Below are 23,994 nucleotides of genomic sequence, written 5' to 3'. Positions count from 1 at the left end.
TCACCACTTCTTTACCCATTAAGTTGCCTATTAAATGTACAATATATTGTATAATTTCATACAAAAAAATTGTGTATTTTTAATTATGAAACAATTGAGAAAAACGCAATCAGCTGTTAATATTTGTTTTTATTTTTTCACAGAAAAAAAGACAAGTAGTATTCAACAAGTACAATTGCAAAGGCATAACTAAGTAAAATATCAAATCAAAGACAATACATTGTTAAGTTTTGTATGGCGCATATCACATTACGATATTCCGTTTCTATGCGCTTCCGGGTACGCTTCCAAGTACTTAGAAAACTACCTTGTATAAGTATCCCGACATTAGCTATAATTGTGAAAATGAAACAAGGTTGATAATTCCGAAAATTAAATATATAGGGTTCATGATTCCAAAGGTTCGTAATTCTGAAAACAAATTACATTTAGTTCCATACTTATATTGCCTTTTCTGAATTATGAACCTTCAGAATCGTGTGCTCTCTTTCTTTTGCAGAATTACGAAATTTTGGAGCAACGAACCTTAGGAATAACGAACCTTCGTGAAGAATTTTCGGAATAACGAGCATTGTGAAATATGAACCTTCGTAAAAAAAAACAAAAAAAAACGACATGTTCATAGTAAAGTCGAGAGAGACAAGTGTTGATCAAATACCTAGTCCGAGGGCACATTGTACGCATCCACAAAGATTCGAACCCTCTAACTCCCGATTGAAAGTTAAGGACATGAACCACTATACACATTAAAATGTTAAAGGAGAGAGTGTACATTCACCCCACTCTAATTTCAGAGTTATAAAAATCTAATTCTCCAAGTATAGATATAAAAATCTAATTCTCCAAGTATTGATATAAAACTCTCCTGATGTTAACATAAACACAAAACAACGAGTGCAACACAAATGCATTAGACAACATTTAATAATATTATTGTTATATATATTATAACATTTTCTCTATCACCAAAAAATTGAAACATTTAAAATACACTTTCTATATTATAAAATACAAACAAACAAAAAAGAAAAAGTAATCTTGACGCGTTTTGAAACGACTGGTGCTACAAAATTAGGGGCGTATAGTAAACACTGGAATATATCATTATTTTATGTTATTTATTTTATCTTAAAGATATAGACATATACTTTCTTTAATAGGGGAATGTCAAAACATCTGGAATTTAATATCGGTATTATCTCGTATATTTTCTATAAAATTCCAGATGTTTTGACAAATTGGCGTAATTTTGAGGGGATTAAACCCTATTACCGTAATAGAAAAAGCAATATATTGTATTAATGTCAGTATTGAAGAAAAAAACCTGACCAAGTTTCATCATTGTAGTTCATGTGATTTTGGGAAATTAGTTTGATATGTTATAATTAATATCAATAATAACATCAATCGTGAACAAGTTTGATCAAGTTATGGTTGAGTACTTTGAGCCAATCAGATATCAGCCACATTGTCACATGGCAAATATTCGAAAGTAGTGAGGTTTCAAATATATATATACATATATCGATTTTCCCGTATTCTATATCATTTTCATGACTTTGACGAACAAATCTGTTCTATGGTGAAGATACAGGGGACACGACGGAAAAAAGAAAGAAAAGGAGAAGGGGAAAGGGAAAGTCAAAAGAAGATATAAAGACTATTGCCTCATTTCCCTCTCCTATGTAGCCTCGAAGATTTAATACACGTCATCCATCAAATAAAACTGATGCCCATCCCAGTAATGCCAGAGGCCCCCGCTTCACCACTGTTTTACTGAATGATTATATTCTTGTCTAGATGTCTCTTCGTGGTGCTATGTCCTGAGGGTATCGAGTCCATTTATCTTGTCCCAACCTAAAAATTGAAGAAGAGAACAAGGTCACTAATAAAGATATGTATAACATATAAAACGGTGCTCAGGCTTTCCACGCCTTGAAAATGAGTGGAGTGAATTGGTCATCCTTGCACAGCCAAATTAAACAAATGGGATGTTCAAAAACAGGACTGATACATTTTTGCGCAAACCAAATTTCACAAGTTTTTCGAAATTTGTCAGTGTTCACTCAAGCGCAAAATATTGTCAGTACTTTTAGTGCTATCCGTTTGAATCGACCCTCACCCATGATAAAGAAAAAATCATGCGGATATCATGAAATCAAAATTGTGGACGAAACTTTCAAAGTGTGTCCTTTTTTGTACGCACTGTAGAGTGGCCAGTTTGTGTACTTATTTGTAAAACTTCATACAAGTCATAACCATTTTTTACTTAATCTTTGACGGAGTTTTAAATCAAATGTGTTCAGTTGATTTTTTTTTTATCAACATATTTTTAATGGACTCTGTTCATGAGCGCTCTCTATTAGCATGCGGATTATAAACCCTTTTGTACTTTTAAGCTGATGTCTGGAATCGTATGGTGCTTTGTTCAATAAATGGCGCATTTAAATTTTTTTATTTGTCCACCATTATTTTTTTTCAAGTTAATGTCAAGGTAGACTTCGCCTTGAGAAAACACACTGAGTAAAAAAAATAGAAAGACATACACGGTTGCCCATCAAATTGGAATACAGTTTGTTAAACCTCTTTTCATGAAAAGATTTTGACAATATGATATATTCTTGATTGTTAAAGTTTATACCGTCTCCGAACTTTATAGATCAATCAATCGAAAGAGTCATAGAGATTGTAGATATAAACTTTATCTTTCAAGAATCAGTCATATTGTCATAATCATTTCGGAACAACAGGTAAGAACAAATTATCCTAAGTCAATGGCGCAGCTGATTGTTTAAAATTTAATGAATAATACACTAAAAGTTCCCCACCTCTTTACATCATTATTTCTGTTTGTGTTATTATACGAAAGTGAAATTTTGAGATCTTACCGTGTCGATCGTTTGTTTTCGAAACACGTGTTGACTTGGCGGGTGTTGGTCCAGGTCGTATACAGGACTTCTTCCCCGTCACAAAAGTGACACTGACCGGACCAGCTGGTAGTTGATAACCCATTGTCCCTACCTACCAAGAACCCGAAGGTAGGGAAGTCCTTGTTCTGGTTGGCGTAACCCACCACAACTGTGGGCGCTACGAGAAGATGAGAAGAAAAAAATCAACACTAATCAATTAATTCATTCAATCATTCATTCATTTATTCATTCAACATTTCTTTACAATTGAGAGTGATTCCAGTCAGAACCACGAAGGACCTGTTTTTAAGAGAAACCCTACTATGATTATAACACACTTTACCAATTTGATGCTGTTGTATGTTTCTTGTCAGTAATTAAATTATTATTAAAAAAATTATATTCAAGAATTAGGCAAATGCTTTTTTCCCCCTATTTTTAAATTTTAGGTGCCGTGTCAATTTCTCTACCATGCCGCGTACAAATGTAACATGATTGAGCTATTCGACTGTGAAAGTGTATAGTAGTCCAATTTGATTGTTTGTTTTACAGAAGAAAAAAAAAGTAAATCACCAAGAATTGATACTATGATATCTTTTTAACCAGATATTGTAATTTCCGATGAAAATTATGCAATGATTACATAAAATACAATAATATCATAATAATGCGAATACAAACATAGTTCGTTGCAAAGTACTTTAGGAAAAGGCATGCAGCAAACCTTGTTCAGATTTGCCGCAGTAAACAGCGGCGTTTTTTATAATTGTTATGATGACGTTATTGTAATACGCTTCACATATATTTTTCTTATAACACGGAGCTCTGTGAATTCGGGTAGGACCCTGTTTGAGCACACTTGCTATTCATATAACTTAAGTTTGTCTGCATTACAAAATGGTCTCTTAGTGGGCCAACATGATCGAGTGAAAATGCTAAAGGGAATGACGGTCTTACCTGAGGAGCCAAGAAGGATCTCTTCATTGGTCATATAATCTCCAAGAAGAAGACCGGTTGATGTTTTCGCGATGGTTATCTTGTCATTGCAATCATTGTACCACTCCCCGTCTAAATCACAGTAACCAACTATTGAATTGAAGAAGACATTTACACAGTTTAGGGAATAACAGCAAATCAGTTTGTAAACGACTAGATTGTCAATATTACATATATGTTTATTTGGAAAAGGTTATTGCGATGAGGCTACTAAAGAGCTCGTATCAAAACCTTTATGCCCATCACAGATGTGATGTTGATGGTGATTCGCTAGAGAAATGAAAATCTTTTTTTTTTTGCGTTTTTTTTCTTTCCAAATAAAGTATTTATTCAATTTTTCTCAATGTATAAACCAATTTATGAGCAAATGTTGAGCATAGATTGTTTGTTCAATTTAATTATTGTTTTGTTTTTTGTTTATTTTTGAAAAAATGGAAATGATAAAATGTCTAGTTGAAAATATATGATACTTTGCATACTAACAAAAATAAAATAGGAATATTTCCACCTGGGATGCCAAAGATTAAATTATTAGATGTTAACTCTATTTCATTTTTTTCAAAATCTTTTAAGAATCGACATGTTAAGGGGCCTCCCCAAAATAAATTCCTAAAAGATTCAATATCTTCTGAACAAAACGTACACAAATAAAAACGGGATACACCCATTAGTTGTTAAATACTTATGAGCACCAAAATATTGGTATATATTAACAATGAAAGTTGTTATCTGCCTTAATGTGAGTCATCAGAAATTATTATGTAATTTGGGGGCTATGAGGTTTTTCATATGCTAATATTAGGTTTTTATGGCATTGCATATCTTCTTATTTGATTGGATATTTAATTAGAAATCGTTATCTTTCGTTTGAAATAGAGTGACATATACGTCAAACTTGTAGAGCACTGTAAGATAAACATTCATGCCTTTAGTCATGTGATCAACATATTTACCTTTTTCGCAGTTCAGGCCGGAATATCCTAGACGGCATGTGCAGGTGTACCGGCCCTGACCGTTAATACAGCGCCCTCCATTCTGACAAGGAAGGCTTGAACACTCGTTCACATCTAGATGAGTATGAAAATTTGGAATTTCATTGTGATTAAAATTCTTTTATAAAATGTGCAGAGTTAGAGGGGTGTGCCATGGGTAAGTTTGGAGAAATGTGCAGAGTTAGAGGGGTGTGCCATGGGTAAGTTTGGAGAAATGTGCAGAGTTAGAGGGGTGTGCCATGGGTAAGTATGGAGAAATGTGCAGAGTTAGAGGGGTGTGCCATGGGTAAGTTTGGAGAAATGTGCAGAGTTAGAGGGGTGTGCCATGGGGAAGTTTGGAGATTGCTCCCAAGGGGAACCTCAATATTTTGGCCTGAGAGTCGGTTACATTGTGGTTTTAGGGCCGGTTGATATTTATCGATGAGCCGGTTGCATCTCATTCCCAAAATGAATTTCAGTCACAACCCGCCCCTGCACGTGCGGTACGATCTTATAAATATAAATTTTATATATTTGTATATGTATACTTGTTATATCGATACCGTTGCAACATAAAATTACTGAATAAGAAACAAAGAATGTACGTATTATTCAATTTGGTGCGTCTTCTAAGATTGTCATCTTATTTCAGTTTATAAGTTTGTGTGATTTGTATATGTATATTTTATCATGTCACTTCTTAACCCTTACTGTACTGGGGGGGGGGGGGGCCTGGGAGGCCCCCCCTCGACATTTTCGGAGATTGCGCCGCAACCGCTTGGAATTTTGAATTGTCGTTTCATGACTTTTTTCCCTCAAGTCTTACGCACATTTTGATACCATTTTCGTCGAAATTGGATATACCTGTAAGGCGTTACATAACAATTAGTATGCGCATGTCATCAAAAAAAAAAAAAAATTGCATCAAAATTTGCATAAATTATCATTATTAATTACAATAAAATAATTTTTTTGTGTTAGAAAAGAAGTTTCATATGAATAATGAGTTTCAACATTCAAAAAGTGGAGTTTGACACGTTTTCTGTAAAATGCATAAAATTAACGCATTTTGTATAATTAATTAGGCTAACGACAAAAATTTGCATATTCGGGAAAAATAATTATACCATCTTGTTCCTTACTTAAATATCTACAAACATGCAAAATTTCGTGTTCATCGGACAATCGACGGCCGAGATCATAGGGGGGGGGGGCCTCCCAGGCTCCCCCCCCCCCAGTCAGTGGGTGCTCAAAATAGCCCAGTACAGTAAGGGTTAAATAATAAAAATCATTAAATGTCGAAAATCCTGGGATAATACGAGCTTACTCTGTTAATGTACAAGAGTGGGAATCCACTTTTTTCGGAGTCAAATTGAAGATGAATTCCTTTTGAGTGAAAAAGTCTACACTTAAAATAGTGCAGTTTCAATAGAGTGGATTCCAACATGAAAAGAGTTAAAACTATTACAAAAACGAAGTGACCCCATTCCTAGAAGAATGAATGTCGTTTGTGCAGGCTTCGTTTAAGGATTACCCTGCCTGTCATTGTGAGAAAAGTGAATAATATACTATTCTTCAACCCGTAAGTAATACATTTGATCTGTTGGTTGTGTATAGATTCATAAGCTTACCAATTTCACAGTTGTACCATGTAAAGCCCTGTCTGCACACACATCTATAACTGCCCCCGTATACTTCACACATAGCCGCACCATCGCAGGGGTTACTCTGACAAGGATCTATATTAAAACAGGAAAGCAGCAGAAAAATTAGTGGCAAAGCAGACAACAATCCATCTTTAATCTTTTAGTAAAATATCTTTCACGTTTCTTGCATTTGAAATTGTGAATATTAAAATGACTTCAAGTTAACTTTTCGTTAAGTAGACTAGTCAAAAATTGAGTCGACACAATCGGAAACTGACCCGGGAATCGCCCCCTGCTTCTTTGAGTCGACTTCGGAGTCATGCTTAAAGGATGCTTTAACACTATTGATTCTATAAACGTTACTTACTAACTTTGTTACACTCTCTTTTATGACGTTATTAGTTAGTCAAGCGAAATTGAACTGTGCTGAATAAAAGAATCAGATGCTACCTTGTAAGTGTTCCATCGGTTAAAATGACATATTATCACGAATATTGTGTTAAATATAACTTTATTGTTGCAGCCTGGCCTATACAATAAACATATACGATACTGACTAAATCTGTATGTAAACCACTGAACCAGAATGCATACAAAACCCCAACATAAGACAGTTTCTGCATTTTCACTTCAAGGGTAGCTGTAAACTGTAACAACAATTAAATCTCAGTCCTTTCAAGGACTTCTGAATTATCACGACAGATTACAACACAGTCATTTTAAGGCCTACCCACATCATTGTACCGCGAATGCTTTCTCTAATTTATCCTCTCGCCATGCAAACTTGTTGTTTTACAAAACAATTACCTATCACTACACTTTCACAGTTCTGTCCGGTATAGCCTGTGGCACAGCGACACGCATACACGGACCCGCTCTGTATACAAGACCCTCCATTTAGGCAGGGATTGCTGCCGCATGCAAATTCTGAAAAAGGACAAAGATGAATGTACTCAAATCCAGATAATATTGCAATTTAATTTACTACTTGGCTGTGAAAATAACCTTTTCCATTTTAAAAATCAATCAATCAATAATTTATGAAGGCATGATGGTTCGGGGTAGATCCGTCTCACAGGCTACAGTTCGAAAAAGGTTTGAAAACCTAGTCAATATGCTTGTTCCCTTTCGTAATTTATTAATTATCGCTTACCAAATATCTTAGATAATACGAAGAAATAACAGTTTCTTACAGGCTAGCAGTCAGGTACAATGAAATCATTTGGAACATTATCCTTCTAGTTCTTAAAAGAGCGTACTATATATCTTATTCACGTCCTTGGGAATGGATTTCCTCCGATTGACATTTAATTTTGAACTTAATTGAAAAATGGTTGCAGCAAATACAATCGGTTAAATGTAAGCTGATATGACTCTGATCGAAAAAAGGTACAGGTCAAGGGCAAAATAAAAATTAAGTTTAAACCACGTATTTATAATTTACGTATTATTTGCAATGCAATTTCCAATGCCATATAAAAGAGTGTCTATCTACTTCCAGTAAATTCAACTCGGAGAGGACCTAAAGCCGTCGGTGTCCTGGTTGCTTACTGACAAGCATTTATGCTTTCTTAACAGTCAGGTAAAATAACCACCACTACTTATACTTATTTAGAACCTGTTAACAGTTGCTTCTTGTAATTAGTAATTAATATCCTTTCGACAACAAGAAGTTTACAATTGATCTCACTCACGGGTCACGTATGATGTTTAAACTCACACCTAAATAGTTTTAAATAATATATAAATAAATATGTAAATAAATAAATAAACATACCTGTTTCGCAACGTGAACCTGTAAAACCAGAGGCACACTGACATTGATAACCTTGCCCTTCTTCCATGCATGTAGCACCATTCATACAGGGATCTCCAATACATACATCTGTGAAGAAACAAGTTCACACAAGGTTGTATAATAACAATAATAATACTCAGTTTGTACATAGCGCTTATTGATCTTATTTGATCAATGTCTTGCCAAAGGACATTAGTGCCGCGGCGGGTTTCGAACCTGTTAACCGTTACTTATTGTACTTAGTAATTAATATTCTGTCGACAACAAGAAATCTACAATTGATGTCACTCACAGGTCACGTATGATGTTTAACCTCACTCCTAAATAGTTTTAAATAATATATAAATATATATATATAAATAAATAAAAATACCTGTTTCGCAACGTGAACCTGTAAAACCAGAGGCACACTGGCATTGATATCCTTGCCCTACTTCCATGCACGTAGCACCATTCATACAGGGATCTCCAAAACATACATCTGTAAAGAAACAAGTTCAGTCAAGATTGTATGAATCAAGCTCGTATGCCAACTGCTCCGCGGTAATTTCCTTCACTAACCAAGTTCCTTACTTCAACCATAGACAGTCTCCTGTACCTAACCCTGACCCTTAACATAAACGCTAAGTTAGGGAAGAAGCTGAAACATTAAGCATTACGTTGACCTTGGCATTACAAGTCATATGAAACCATATTAAATTACACAGTTTCATATAGGGAGCTAATATAAATTTTCTTTCTGTAACATTCGGTGGTCAAAGCAGAGAACACCCATCCCCCCCCCCCCCCCCCCCCCCCACAACCAATCTGTTGTTACTACTGTTACTACTTATCATGCTTACATAATGCATGGAATACGCAAACGTACTTACCAAAGATAGTCTCGCAATACAGTCCAGTGAAACCATTCGGGCATTGGCAAGTAAAAGTGTTTATTCCATCTTCGCAGGTAGCATTGTTTTGGCACGGATTGCTCTGACACTCATACTCATCTGCAGAAAAGACCGGGAGAAGAGATTGATTAAAAACACGATCACATGAGTTGATTTCAAGTATTAAGTCTTTGCGCTTAACAAAAACCAACAACTAGACGTTTAAAACTACCTATATAATGATTCGGTTTATGTTAGTATGACTATCTTATTCGTAGATGGGTCGTTATGACCCTCTATTACACCAACATTCTTGACACGCCCTGAACTAATATATAATTTAATAGTGTACGAATTAAGCATTCACATCACACACAAAATCGTATAGTGCTCTTCCCAAAACATGTTGGTCTTGATTTTTATATAGGTACTTCAATCTGCCAATTATTTATAAATATAAATATGTATACATGTAAATATATTTATATTTATGAATTGATTTTGTTCGCAACGGTAATGTTGACTATTTTGCTTGTATTTCATTGAAACGATTTAGAAACTCAAATTTGTAATGATGTCAACGTGTTATGCAGAGGTGTTGTGTTGTACTCGATGTTTTTAACGGACTGTGAACCACAAAGTACGAGCTTCGAATGCCTGTTACAGGACAAATGTACTTAGGCAAGACATTAATCTACATTTGACCCTGATGTAGGAAGTAGATACCAGGCAGGATTTACTCCTTGAGCTAAAGAAGGGGTGATAGTATCCAAAGAGTTTCCATTAAGAGCGCATATAAAGGTTTTATCATTATGGGATACGCGATTTACCAGAACGGAAAATTAATATTGTAATTATGAGGGGGGAGACATACCTGTTTGACAGTAATCCCCTTTGAAGCCTTCGGGACAGAAGCACTGGTAACCTCCATCGATGTCTGAACACGTGCCTCCATTCTCACAAGGGTTACTCAGGCACTCGTTGATATCTGGAAGTACCATTGATCATTTAGTGAAAGTAATGAAAATATTGATATTCTTTCACCTCAAAATGGCTATATTGTCTGATATTTTGGTGATTTGGTGAAAAAAAGCAAGACATTAGCAAAATACCTCGTGGATTTTACGACTGTAATGAAGTGATAAAGATCAATGACGTTTTATTTGTTTCTCTTATTTGTTACTTAATTAACTGTCGTGCTTTTTTCTTCAGAAAACTGCTCTTTTAAAACTACTTCAACGTATTTCGAAATTAAAAGAGTTTTTCATGTTTTTTTTATAGAATAATGAATCAGTTTATTAATGTTTTAATCAAAGAAAAAAAGACAGATCTCACCTTCGGTCCTTTCTGCTGTTAGGTTCACCAAGAATCCACTTCCCATAAGCGAACACGCCTCTCTTCGTTTCCTTCTACTGGAGTCCCCAGTATCCGACACAAATCTAAACCACAATTCTCGAGTGGGGGAGGTAATATCTTCAGGCAATTCACTTCCAGTCAACTCCACTAGGATTGTGAATCTTATAGGACTCGAGCCGTAGCCCACGGTGAGCGAAGAAGATTCGGTGAGGTTGAAGAAGTCGAAACGCGCCCTCACGCTGTGATCCCGAGGAGCCATTATCCGCCAAATCTCGTGCACGCTGTCGCTTGCATCAAGAGGTATGTCTGGTGAGCGGAGCTGTTGGACCGTAGACTCGTCCACCAAGATTAGAGGATTATCATCTGTTACCAAAAAAGGATTAAAACAATAAATGTGTCAGAAATACAGGCATGTTTTGTCTTTAAAAAAAAAGACAGAACAGAATAAATTAAGAAATTGTATGTTTGTTATATTATAAAACCATCTGATCATTCTGAAGATTCTTAATCCCCCGTATTTCACCATGGTACAAAGACGAATCGTATTACCTCTCGGATCCACAGCGTTCAGTGTTGCCATGAATCCAACGTCAGTAAGTTCGTAACTACTGGAGAATTTGAGCCACATATGGCGGCCATGTGACGTCACAGTTGACCTTAACCCATAGCCCGTGAGCCTCGCAAGCTCTGTGTAACTCAGTGGCGTCAGTCCATCGCCCACAAACAAGATGTCGAAGTCTAATTCGGTAGCGAAGTCGACGATGTCCAGCCTGACGCTGTGGTTGACAGGAGCCGATACTTGCCAGACGATGTTATCACCGATGTTGTAGTCAGAAGGGTAGTTTGGAGAAGTGATGGTCACTGGGACGGCACGCTCAAGGGTGATTTCATTAATACCTGGTGTTATTGCTGAAAGAAATATAAATATCACCAGAATACTTATGATTTTAAAAAAATCCAATGAAAAACGCCAAAACATATTTTTTGAGACCATAATTTCAAGACGGAAAATTGAACTTTAAAGTATGATTACTGTGAACTTATAATCTGAAGAATGTTGACTCCTCTCAAAGGGCTGATTGATATACTGGCCAGATGGTCATTTCATTTACGGTCAAATGGCCAGATGATCATTATACATTAATGGAAAACAGAAACTTCAAAAAGCTATTGGCCAGTCGTACATACATTCATAGGTCATGTTTTAGCCAAAGTGGTCTCCATACAAGCGCAAAGTATTTTGAGAAATTAATTCAACGGCACTTTTAATGGCATGTAGAAAATTATCGGATTACCGTTACCTTAGACAGCCAATCAGAGCTCGTTATATTCACGCCTCGTTACTTTTAGTTTCCGTTTATATTGTTCGATTTCGGCTTTCTGTTTCATTCTTGCGTTTAACTCTGACGAGTGCAGGACGAATTGCTTAAGTATGGCTGTTTTCAACGCGATTTTCCGATTATGTAGTACCCATGAATCATATTTTCAATTATCGGATTACGTTATACGCCATTTTAATGTAAGCACATATCAATAGGTGATGGACAAAGCTTTTGAAATTGCCGTGTTTTTTGTTGATGTTGTTCATGCCGAAAGTCATCTGATCATGTTTCTCCTGCACATGTGTACTTACCTCCTGAAACCACAGCTGTAATAAATGGCTGGAACTGTGAGATTCGGGTATAGACACCCGGGAAGAGTGGTCTTGCACATCCATATCCAAAGCTTGTTGCTCCTACCAGATGCCATCGACCATCATCACCCTCACAGGTCAAAGGCCCACCGCTGTCTCCCTGATTTTTTTTGGTTATAAACACGAGAGAGTAAATTTGATTGGATGACTTGCAAACCAAACGAATTATGCTACATAGGACCACACACAGGTGTCGTTTTCGAATAAAGTACTAGGAACTTTGACATTTGATATATTCATAGGATACTTAAAATTCTGAAACCAAGACAAAAATGTTATAACATTGGAAATCACTAAGTGAAAAAACAGGGTTACAGCCCAAATATCCGGTCAAATGAAACAAATATAGATATGACGGGTAAGGAGAAACACAACTTGGGGGGAATTAAAGATAATTAGCAAATCCAATACTCCTCCTCCCCCCTCAGTCCATACTGTCGTAGGAGGACGGTATGAGCACTATACTTGGAAATCAAAGGTCATGGGTTCGACCCCCGGCAAAGCATTAATGTCCTTTGGTACGGCATGTTTATCGACATTTTTCATTCCACTCAGAAGAGACTGGGGACATTATAGAAGCACGAAGCCCTAGTGATAGAAATAGCCATTTGCCCTCACGGTGACCGTATGGTAAGAATACTCCTCATGGAATGGAGATGCTGCAAATTTGGCGGATGAATGAATCTGGTGACCGGGATAATAATATCTTTAAAGTGGTAACAGACGGTATTTCGTCCAATATAAATCCAGATTTATAATACTAATTAGTAGTAGTATTGTTATCATTTCTGATATTATACTTTTAGATTTTAATTATTTTCGTTGTTATTATTATCAATATTAATATGATCATAATAAGTAGTAGTAGAAGTAGTAGTAGTAGTAGTACTACTAGTTAGTAGTATTTTCTTGCATTTAAACCTCCTTTTGGTTGCCTATTATGTCCGATGCCGCCGCCCCCACTACATGGCTAAGGCCAGGCTACGCCATGGATAGCAGTTACCTGACAAGTATCAATGCCGCCCTGTTCATATCCAGCACAAATCATTTCTTCTGTCACATTCCCGTTGTAGGAAAGTTCAGAATTGCACGAGTCTCGATGAAGGAGGTTCACCACTGCTTTCTTTAAGCTCACTGTCAACGCTGTAAAAGATTAAAAGAAATCATCGTGTACATCTTCTGTAAGCAAACGAACTTCAAGTTTAATTGTCATCAAAAGTTTTAAACCATTTCAAAAGAGATGAGTGCTCCCGCTATTAAAAGGTCGAAATCTTGTAGCACTACTATCTAGCATGATTTTTAATTTTGTGACTATCTAATAATTAAAATGCAATATATAATCACAATAGATAGTATTCGTAAAGTTATCAAATTTGATGCACAAATCGTTGTTAAGTGCTTCGTTACAAAGTATTTCATTTAGATGTTACGCGTAATTGTATTTCAATTGTCAGAATGCGAATCAAATTAAGTGGGTGAAATTAAATTCGTTATGAACTTTCAGGCCTACGTGATCAAGAAAATCTGAAAAGGATGTTAAAAAGCTTCTCAATTTGAAAGGGGCATGCGGATGTCACATTCCTTTCAATCAGATAACCTAGTGTACTGTTTCAATAACCCCTGTAAGAATGGAGCAACCTATATCAGCACTAAATAGTTAAACACAGTGGTGTAGTTATTGATTCACATGACATTTAAAAAGAGTGGTTGACAGTTTGAATCTCTCCCCGCTGGGCATATCCATAGATAAAATATTTCATTTTCAGTCGCCTCTCTTGACCCAGGCGTAGTGAATGGGTATTGGTGTAATCTATACACTGAAATGCACTGTTAGGTGATAACGGTACCCGGATAAAACTTAGGAAATCGTATTGCATTTAAGGACACACACACACACACGCACACACACACACATCGTTTCATCTGGGAACCTCGCTTTACAAAACAATGCATACGTGAGCCTTCCTGTGTAGCTCCCCATCCAGCAACGAGACAGCGACGATAGTCCTTGAGTTCATCCGAGGATTCCGCCAGACACGCGGGTCTAACGTAGTCACTGAATGTCACCGGTTCAGCAAGGCGTATCAGAGCGATGTCGTTGAGGAGGAAATAGGGGTCGTACTCGGGATGGACGAAAATATCAGCCATCTCGACAGATACCTCGTTGTCGGAGTCATCTGTCAAATGTGCGTTCCCAAAAACCACACGATCGACGTAGTAATAACTATAAATGATATGGGGTGTAAAAAAGTAATTTTTACAAGGGCGAAATATCATCTAGAGATAAACACGTTCGCTACTATAACAATTGTACTAAGTAAATATCCCTGGTTGAGTCAAGTTGTAAATTTAATTTTCATTTCCACAGAGCAAACGAGTTGATTAGTGGCATCATACTTACACGCAGTGAGCTGCGGTAAGAACCCACTGAGAGTTGATCAATGTAGACCCACACAAATGTCCTCCAAAGTCCAATCCTTCGATGCGGAGTGAACCAATCCAAGGGAATTCCCCTGGGCGTGCGTTGATACCACCAACAACCCTGGATTGGTCTGGGGCGTATGCAGGGCGTGTCCCGCATATGTTGGTATCGAAAAGATCTGCAGGGGGATAAAGTCGCATGTCAGTGGCACAACGACGGGAAGGGAAGGCACAACCACCCAATTCGAATAGCACCCCTTTGCGCCCCCCCAAGCAAATAAAACAAAACTAGCATAAATCGAAAATAAAATGAAAAGGGGAGGGAAAAGGATGCCCAAAGAAGATGATAGACAACCTTTGAATACCCCTCCCGTTTGATTGGTGAATTTCATGTTTCTCTAAAAACCCACTTGGCAGTAAGATCAGTGCCGCCATCCCTATCTCATTAGCTTTACGCCACTGCCACATGTGATGAATTCAATAGAAAATGCTGACATCTTTTCTTCTGTTTTATGAATTATTATTTTTAAACACTTAGTGGATCTTATTAATTCCAAGCATATTCTTAATTCGATATCATTAACATGTATGCATGGTCTTTACCTCCCGCAGGGCCAAAACAGCTCCCATCTTCCTCCTGTTCATCGTTCAACGTGGAGCAGTTGACGGGCCAAGGACGGTCGAGGAGTTGCTCAAAGGATGCCTTGCAGGCATCAGTGACTGCCAAACAGTCGGAGTAGCACAACCGATGGGTGGGGCCATTATGGGTGCATTCCGGATAGTAAACGGAGCACATGAAAGGGAACAGGTGATCATGGCACGATGATATAGCAGCTTCCTATAGTAGATCATTAGAAAGTATAAACTTTGAGGATTTCACGTCAGGATTTTCAAAGGCAATTGCAACGTAGATGTGTACGGTACATCAACATCAACAGTGAAGCCAACTGCTCTTGCAAGTGGTACGGGGGACCTCGTACCGATGAATGTAACATAAATAATGTATTTTCAGACAAACAATAAATATTACATTAAATAAAGATCTCCAGCATATTTTTGGTCGTTACGTGTCTGTTATATACACCCTTTTGTGGGCCTGTTGTTGTTACCGTACATATCCCTTCGAAATGAATCACTTATACAAACAAAAATATTATTTAATGCGTATAAACAAATATCAAATTCATTGGTTGATATACGGGTCAATACCCGTAGAAGGACAATGTTTTACTGAAGTTAAAACTAATAAATTAATCGTTCCTGGCATTATCTATGAAAATCATCGACAAGCTCGACATAACCCACCATTAATAAAGAATCAACTGAAAAATATTTGTTTAAATAAAGCATCGGAAAAACTCTCCGTTGCTTACAATTTCTGTAAAGTTTCCCGCCGCAGCGTCCGCTGTCTCTGCGTTCCGATTCGGGAAAAACGTCAAATTGTAGGCCAGGTTCTGTCTACATATGTCAAATTGAACTTGTTCGCAGTACGCTGGGTGGGCGAAAAATAGATGAATGAAGGGTGAAAAGCAGCGATAACATATCAGAGAAATCAGGAGAGCAGACAACATATAGACACAATAACAGCAACAAAAAAGAGACATCAAAATAATTCGACGGCTGAAGATCATGAAAGACTTTATGTGTTTGGGGAACTGGTAAATAAAAACTCAGGGAAGAAAAAAAAACTAAAATAGAATCCAGAAATATAGAAAATCCCTGAATATATAGGCCTAGATATAACATAAAAATGTATAGATAAGTGTGCTATACAATTTAGCGAAGTGTAGATTTTAGGTAGGCTAACTATAATGATAGGAATTAATTGAGAAGCGAATGTAAACGTTAAATCCAAACTTACGACAGTATTCCTCATCTGAGAAATCGAGACAGTCATTATTTCCGTCACACCTTGCCGATTCGCTGATACACAATCCACTTGAACATTGGATTTGTCCGCTGCTGCATCCTGTCATTAAATATTCAAAGCATCGAAATTTAGATAATCTCAATAATATCAATTCTAGTAAACGATTTGTTATCGTGGATTCTAACTGATAGATTTTGAATAGCAATATAACGTCTGGGCCCCGTCATATAAAGAGCTGATATTAATCGCAACTTGTTTGCCATTGATATCAATCGCAGGTATGTACATAAGAGATAGGAGACAGCAAACTTGAGATTGATAGGAGGACTTGCGATGGATTCGGATCAATCCCAACTCTTTTTGAGACGGGGCCCTAATGGAACATTTTTTTAAGCATGATTGAAATAATCACTCTGGAAAAAAATATATTATGATCGAGGCACGACCTCAATTTTATAATATACAAGTAAGTTTCATCAGATTACTTGGGAATATCTTTTAAAACATAACTGTTCTTAACTGTCTCGTAGGCCTACCTTTCTTCATCAGCTTCTGTAAGCATAGAATCTAGGTCAGTTGTTTTGGGGAAATTATCAGGCGAGCTAGGAATATTTCTAAAATTATATTTGAAGGCCTCTGCGTATTACACTTTAAAGTGACTGGGTAACATTGTTGAAGGTTGATGAAAAAAATTGCTTAATTTTTGTATAAAATGTAACTTACTATATTCCTTCTACTGTACTAACCCTCTGACAGGCAAAAAATCCTGAACAAATTCTCAAACCACAAAGATATCTATGGTTTTCTGTGAAGGCGTCGATGTGAGGCACCCTCTAACAGTGATTAACAATAAATTCTCCCAAACATTTTTGAATTTTCCCAACCGTTTTTCCATGAAAAAAAGACATAAAACAGGCTATAAAAAATCTGTCAACACTTAAATGTCTGGAATGGAATGTAGAGCCATTTTATTGCTTTGTGAGATTTCCATTCACCTAAAATGTAATTAAATTGTTCTATAGATCTAGATCTAGACCTAGTTGGGAGAATTAAGGAATCGATCAGATCAGTTTTTTCCAATTTGTACCATGAATAATGGTCCGTTTTCACTCAAATTTTCAGATTATCTTTAATTGAACATCTAGCATTGAAGTCACTACCTTAGAACCACTATCTCTCATCTGAACAATGTTACCCAGTCCCTTTAAACAATATGGAAAGTTTTCCCTCCTGCTTCATATGAGAAAAAAAAGGATAATCAATATCCTTACTTTCATCTTTGATGAATTGATTTGTTTTAAGCATACTAGGTATAATATAACACGATTGACTTTTAATTTGAGCGAGGGAGGTAAATATTTGATGCGTTACTAACCTGTGATATATTACGTATCCACTTACAGCAGCGGATGTTTTTTTTTTTTTTGGGGGGGGCGATTTTTTTTAATGTTGATGGCCCGGGGGGGGGGGGGGGGTTACTCAGATTTGGTTTGGACGGGATGTGTGGCTGAAGTGTGTAAACCCAAACTCATTTTTAAGGGTCATTTTGGCAAAAAATTGTTCACATTATTAGGGACTTCCATTCAAAATGTGTGTGTGGGGGGGGGGGGGGAGGTCTTTTCTGAAGAATTCCTACCCCCTCGTTATCTTATGGCGCGTCTAGAAAGCAAGTTCCATGCTCCTTTCAGAAAGATGTACCCGGAAGTTGTAGTGGCATAGGCTAAGTTGTGATCCTTTGTGTATAGCTTACACAGAATTTTGTTTTGGTACGCTCGGGGGGGGGGGGGGGGGGGGGTGGGATTACCCATTTATAAATTAGTCAGAAGCGGTGCTCAAATTAATGATATTGATAAATCTGTACGACTATCGGCGAGGACTTTGGATGAAAAAGCGAAATCGTTTTAAAAAGAATTTGCGGGACTTTGCATTTGGAATTTTCACTATAGCGAGATACGTTCCTGACTTTTAAATTTTTGACAAAAAAGTAACCCATTAGAGCGGCACATCCCCGTATACCGTATTAAGCGAGTACTCCCCCCCCCCCCACCCCCCCCCCCGAGGTTGACGGGTCGCATCATATCTTATTGCATGCCCCGTGTGGTCTATGGGCTGCCAATAAGAATAATATTACTTAACTTAGTAGTAATAATAAGTAGAATAGCTTCATTTATATTGCACGCAAATTCATCCCAGAGAAAGCTCAAACAAAGTAAAATTAAATCCCTGGTTTTTAGCCCTGTTGCCCTATTCAAAGGCGTTCAAACTATTCAAGGAATACATTTCTACCCGGTTCCCATCTGCTACACCTGGATGAATAGTAGTTAATTTAGACTATGTCTTGCCAAAGTACATAGTGCCTCGGCGGGACTCGAACATCAAACCATGTGATCCACAGTCCGGTGACGTATCCATTAGACCACGACACCTCTAAAGCAGAAGCAGGCCTAGGATAATATTATCTTAATTACCAGGGTTTAGTATAGCTGTGACACGAAGACTGAAGCCGATATCGCCCCTTGAGACATCCGTGGTAAACCTGATCCACATAGAGTGACCGGGTGTAGCGGGTTCACTGGAATAGTTATACCCAGTCAGTTTCTGAAGCTCCCAAGAACCAGGTTCATTGGGACCAGGCCCGTAACCAATGTCCAAGTAGTCGTAGTCCGTCTCTAGGGCCAGGTCTAGGATCTGTACCTGGAGGATGTGACCCTCTGGAGTCATGATTAACCAAGTGTGGTCGAGGTTCGAGTCGTAGTAGGATGGATAGCCGGGTGAAGATATGACGGTGGTTTCGTTCCCTTCAAGTCTTATCACAGTGATGCTGGTATCTGTGCAATGAATTGATAATAATGATGATAATAATAATAATAGTAATACAAATTATAACAATACAAATAATAAAATAATAATGATAATGATCATAAGAGTGATACAAAAATACAAATAATAGTAATAATATTTTTAACCAAGGAAGCCGAGGCATTCACGGCGTTCTTCAAGAGAGTCCTGCATAATCATAGCAGATTTATTGGAAGGAAAAGTAGAAGGTACCAGACTAAGAGGGAAAACAATAACTAACTGGAAGGGGAACACCACGACATGGAGTGGAATTACAACGCGAGAGTCTACTAGGATAGCAGCCAACAGAGATGTGTGGACAAAATGTTGCAATCAGCATCCAAGCTGGGAGAAGATACTACCTTGATAGATATCTAGAATTGACAGACACCCCTTAACACCTGGGTGGAGATTGGCAAATGTGGATTAATGGGCTGGGGTTTGAACCCTCAATCTTTGGATTGAAAGTTAAGTGAATGAACCTCCACACCACGATACGTCCACTAAAGACAGGATAGCTACGAATTGAAAATTGCATTTCATGGACTCTATACTCTAGCCGCAGCGCACCCATCCCATATCTAGGAAATGAAATGTAATGTACTTCAGAGCTTGAACTATTTTAATTAGGTCACTTTGAACAATACAAAACAAAAAAAAAGGTAACAATTTTTCTTTTAAATACTTAATTTGATAAATTAAATCTTATTCTGACAGTTTTGCTTTTTCACAGAGAAGATGATTTGATGTAGTGCACTTGCCAAATGTTTATTTGACTTCTAATTTTCAACGATCCTATCAAAATTATATTCAATGATTGAGATATTACTTTCATGAAGATTATGACTCATCCGGTATCGTATAAATTGTTAGCGATGCTATAAATCAATTACTGGAATTACTTACAACTTCTTTTCGCGACATTTCGCCAGTTTCTACCGGGTTCTTCAAGGCCTACTCCCCGTTCATGTCCGATATTACCTACGTACAATCATACTTATTTCCATCTTAGGATAGCAATAGTGTACGGACACCAGGAATCCATACCAACATGTACACTTACCAATGTTAATCTCACACAGTGATCCCGTGTACCCTTCGGGACACTCGCAAGAGAAATTTCCAAAATCATTGTTACAGGATCCTCCATTGTAGCAGGGGTTCTCATACCGACATTCATCGTTATCTGGGAGCAGCAAGTAAGGAAATGTAATATATATGGATTGGATAAAAGCATATTTGAAGTAGAGGAAAACGAGGAGAGACATTTCTAAAAGTTTGGAGGAGGATGTACCGTATTTACATATTTAACAAGCAAACATTGTTACCTGGGATCACTAAGTAAAGAAAGTTTGTTATGAACGGATTTGATAAAAGCATATCTAAAGGAAAAATAAACGGGGAGAACGTCTCTAAACGTTTGGAAGAAGGGCAGACCACAGTCACAGATTTAACAAGTATTTTCATTGTTTTCAGGGAGATTCAACATTCATCAAACAGTCCTTCTTGTTATAGGTTTACCTACAGATATTTTTAAGGGCCTTGTAGCTCTGTAAGTTGAATAAAACACCTAATATTTATTGTGTAATCCCATTAATTAGGCAATAATAAAATTGTCTTTTGCATAAAGAAAACGAAACTAAGGAATGACTTGATTTAATGTAATTTCTCAAAACAAAAAAATAAATGAATAATATTTTTATTATGCGACTGACTGGAAAGCTCCCCAGGAAATGGAGAATGTGCATACATTGTCTGTAGGCAAGCCTAAATTCGACGACAAACTTAGGTGTATATATACAAGTGCGAGAATTCTCTGACATGACAACGGGTGTTCCAGAATATGTAGGCGTGAAGAAAAAGGTCTAGGACCGTGAGACGTAGCTGTACTTTACAAGTTTATTACGAGCTTTCGGCTTGTGAGGCCTTGTATGCCTCTTATGCCTTGTAAGCCATGTATATTTGTTCATACAATGTATTTGTATTTGTATGTGTTTGCACTTCAGAACCTGAAGAAGGCCTCACAAGCCGAAAGCTCGTAATAAACTTGTAAAGTACAGCTACGTCTCACGTTCCTAGACCTTTTTCTTCACGCCTATATATATATATATATATATATATATATGTAATGCGCTTAGAGACATCGCCGATGCATCAAGCACTATATAGACCCAGAATATTATTATTTTACACCTGGATTGAGAGTGGAAATCTATTAAAAAATAACTCAGTTTTTATATAGCGCAAATTACAATTAAGTCTCTAAGTGCTTCCAAACTTGGAGATTATTACCCCGGCTTTAGCTATGCTGCCATTAAGGCGGTCTAGCATTTCAAGGAATTAACTCCTGCCAGGTACCCATTTACATCACCTGGGTTGAGTGTGGCAAATGTAGATGTCTTTCCAAAGGACATATCATAATAGCATATCGTTATTGCATGTCATGCTGCTGTCATGCAACAGTTATTAATTTCTGGTCAAGGGACGTTTGTCCCGGGTCGGGATTTGAACTCTCAACCCCCTTTATTGAAATACAAGCAAAAGAACCACTCAACCACGACACTTCCACATATATGACTGACCTTGAGTACAATCCTTTCCTTTGTATCCATCCAGGCAACTACATTGGTAACCATCTATGAGGTCCATGCAAGTGCCTCCATTTCGACAAGGATCTCTCTCGCATTCATTTAGATCTGTAGATAGAACAACATAGAACATGACATTTCGTTACTGAATTACATGAAGCAGTTATGATAACAAAATTATTAAGAAAGATCAAGTTAGGAAATTTGACTGTTGAACATCGGATAGGATTAAATCATAGTGGAGTCAATTTCAGGAAGTGTACACACAATTATGAGCATATAATGGTACTCTAAAATACCAAATGAGATCTAACACCCGCTAGTAAGTACTGTATTAAAATGTGCATTCGCCCCAGAATCATCTTTTATTTCATTGTTCTCTTAATAAAGAATCAGAACAGATTGATGGGATGTTTAAATATAATGTAGAATAATATACTTTCGTATTATGAATCTTACACGTTTTTTTGTTTGCACGTTTCTGATGAGTTTAACTTTTAAATGACTCGTTAATCAAATGTACATTTAAAACTATCAGGTCGTATAGTTATTTCTCATTGTATGATGTTTACATGATATAGTTTGGATGTTGGTTTATTCAAAAGGCAAGCCTGGATAAAGTACGTTTAATGATTCCCAAAATAAAATGTTCAAGAACCTGCTATTCGTTCAGCGAGTGCATACATGGCGAAACCCCTTCCGCTTGTCTGATTCCCTGTTTGGAATCTTATCCAGAGGGAGTTGATCGGTGAGACGACGAACCCCACAATGTCGTCATCAGCGGTGAGCGAATGCATGACGGGTTGCAGGATCGTTTGCCAGTGAGGACTGGTCCCGTAGCCTATCTCGATCAGGGTACCATCCTCGGATCCGAGATCAATATCAAAGATCAGGGCCAGGACCGTGTAATTGGTCGGGGCAACGATTCGCCAGATGTCGTAAAAGTTGGCAGGGTAGTTGGCAGGGTAATTGGGGGAAGAGATCTGTACCGTGTTGGTATGCATGTTGGCCATGACGGATATGACTGGATTATCATCTATACAGAGAGAGAGATAGAGATAGAAAGAGAGATAACAAATATAGATAGTTATAGAGAGATAGAGGGAGAGAGAAAGAGATAAAGATAGAGAGAGAAGAAAATAACAAGTGTTTTAACAGTGCTGTTTTGGTTTAAAAAGGCGTCAGTGATAATTATTGGTTGAGTAATCGAGTGAATCGATTTCTGGGCACTGTTTCATTAACCTTGCTATGAATACCAACTGTCACAAGTCTACAACAAATTTACCCACGGCTTATACACAACATTACATTCTGTATCTTAAATAACATCGCTATCCAGTGGTGGGAAAAGGAATACCTGTACTCTTTTGAGAAACATGTACTTGAGACACATTCCAAAGGGGATCTGTAGTTATGATCATTGTACTTCAAAGAATCAATATCAATAAGCTGTCAGCCAGACGCAAATGATGCCTTACATTTTCGATTAAAACTATTATGATGGTATATCTTTTATGACTACTGAGGTTATATTTCTTTTAAAATCACCATGATTATACATCCTTTTTACCTACGATTTAGAAGAAAACCATACAAAGTTAGAAGATGAAATATCCCGACAAGCTTTGAGAGTAAAAAAAAACGAAAATATTCTGCAGGGGGTTAGATAATTACCTATTGGATCCACGGAGTTCACTTCAACCTCAAACCCGGCGTCAGTATATAAGTAGTCACTGACAAACCTCATCCACATGTGACGTCCAAGTGACGTCACAGACCTGCTGACGACATAACTCGTCATTCTCGCCAACTCGGTAGAACTTTGAGGAAACAGTCCATCGCCCACGTACAGATAATCGTAGTTGCTCTCTAGGAAAAGTTCAACGACGTCCAGCCTTACGCTGCGGCCGACTGGGGCCGATATCTTCCAGACGATGACGTCATTGGTGTCGTAGTTCATCGGGTAGTTCGGAGACGCGATGGATGTGGGAACGCCGTTGTCAAGGTCAACTTCGTATATCCCCGGTGAGTATGCT

At 37.4% G+C, this 23,994-nt stretch overlaps 1 protein-coding gene across 3 annotated transcripts in view; it reads right to left on the bottom strand.

Moving 5' to 3' along the window:
- Positions 1-109: 109 nt before the first annotated feature.
- LOC590372 overlaps positions 110-23,994 on the bottom strand; it is a 41,292-nt gene continuing 17,407 nt past the window's right edge. Inside the window, exons 11-34 of one of the 3 annotated variants that reach the window (XM_030996014.1) lie at positions 23,633-23,992; positions 22,617-22,994; positions 21,953-22,066; positions 20,434-20,556; positions 19,001-19,360; positions 16,524-16,631; positions 16,036-16,154; positions 15,266-15,500; positions 14,643-14,841; positions 14,197-14,465; positions 13,245-13,384; positions 12,182-12,341; positions 11,098-11,457; positions 10,528-10,911; positions 10,067-10,180; positions 9,193-9,312; positions 8,694-8,801; positions 8,300-8,407; positions 7,330-7,449; positions 6,508-6,615; positions 4,859-4,972; positions 3,867-3,995; positions 2,889-3,087; positions 110-1,857 (exon numbers count right to left, since the gene is read on the bottom strand). In XM_030996014.1, the coding sequence (XP_030851874.1) occupies positions 1,797-1,857; positions 2,889-3,087; positions 3,867-3,995; positions 4,859-4,972; positions 6,508-6,615; positions 7,330-7,449; positions 8,300-8,407; positions 8,694-8,801; positions 9,193-9,312; positions 10,067-10,180; positions 10,528-10,911; positions 11,098-11,457; positions 12,182-12,341; positions 13,245-13,384; positions 14,197-14,465; positions 14,643-14,841; positions 15,266-15,500; positions 16,036-16,154; positions 16,524-16,631; positions 19,001-19,360; positions 20,434-20,556; positions 21,953-22,066; positions 22,617-22,994; positions 23,633-23,992 (4,490 nt within the window). In that variant the 3' untranslated portion in view covers positions 110-1,796. The remainder of the gene's footprint in view (positions 1,858-2,888; positions 3,088-3,866; positions 3,996-4,858; positions 4,973-6,507; positions 6,616-7,329; positions 7,450-8,299; positions 8,408-8,693; positions 8,802-9,192; positions 9,313-10,066; positions 10,181-10,527; positions 10,912-11,097; positions 11,458-12,181; positions 12,342-13,244; positions 13,385-14,196; positions 14,466-14,642; positions 14,842-15,265; positions 15,501-16,035; positions 16,155-16,523; positions 16,632-19,000; positions 19,361-20,433; positions 20,557-21,952; positions 22,067-22,616; positions 22,995-23,632; positions 23,993-23,994) is intronic. The other 2 variants (XM_030996016.1, XM_030996015.1) reach the window with 2 other exon arrangements.

The sequence above is a fragment of the Strongylocentrotus purpuratus genome, unplaced genomic scaffold (genome assembly GCF_000002235.5).
Source record: "Strongylocentrotus purpuratus isolate Spur 01 unplaced genomic scaffold, Spur_5.0 spur5_scaffold_3, whole genome shotgun sequence".
NCBI lineage: Eukaryota > Metazoa > Echinodermata > Echinoidea > Camarodonta > Strongylocentrotidae > Strongylocentrotus > Strongylocentrotus purpuratus.
This window is presented reverse-complemented; position numbering and strand designations above follow the sequence as displayed.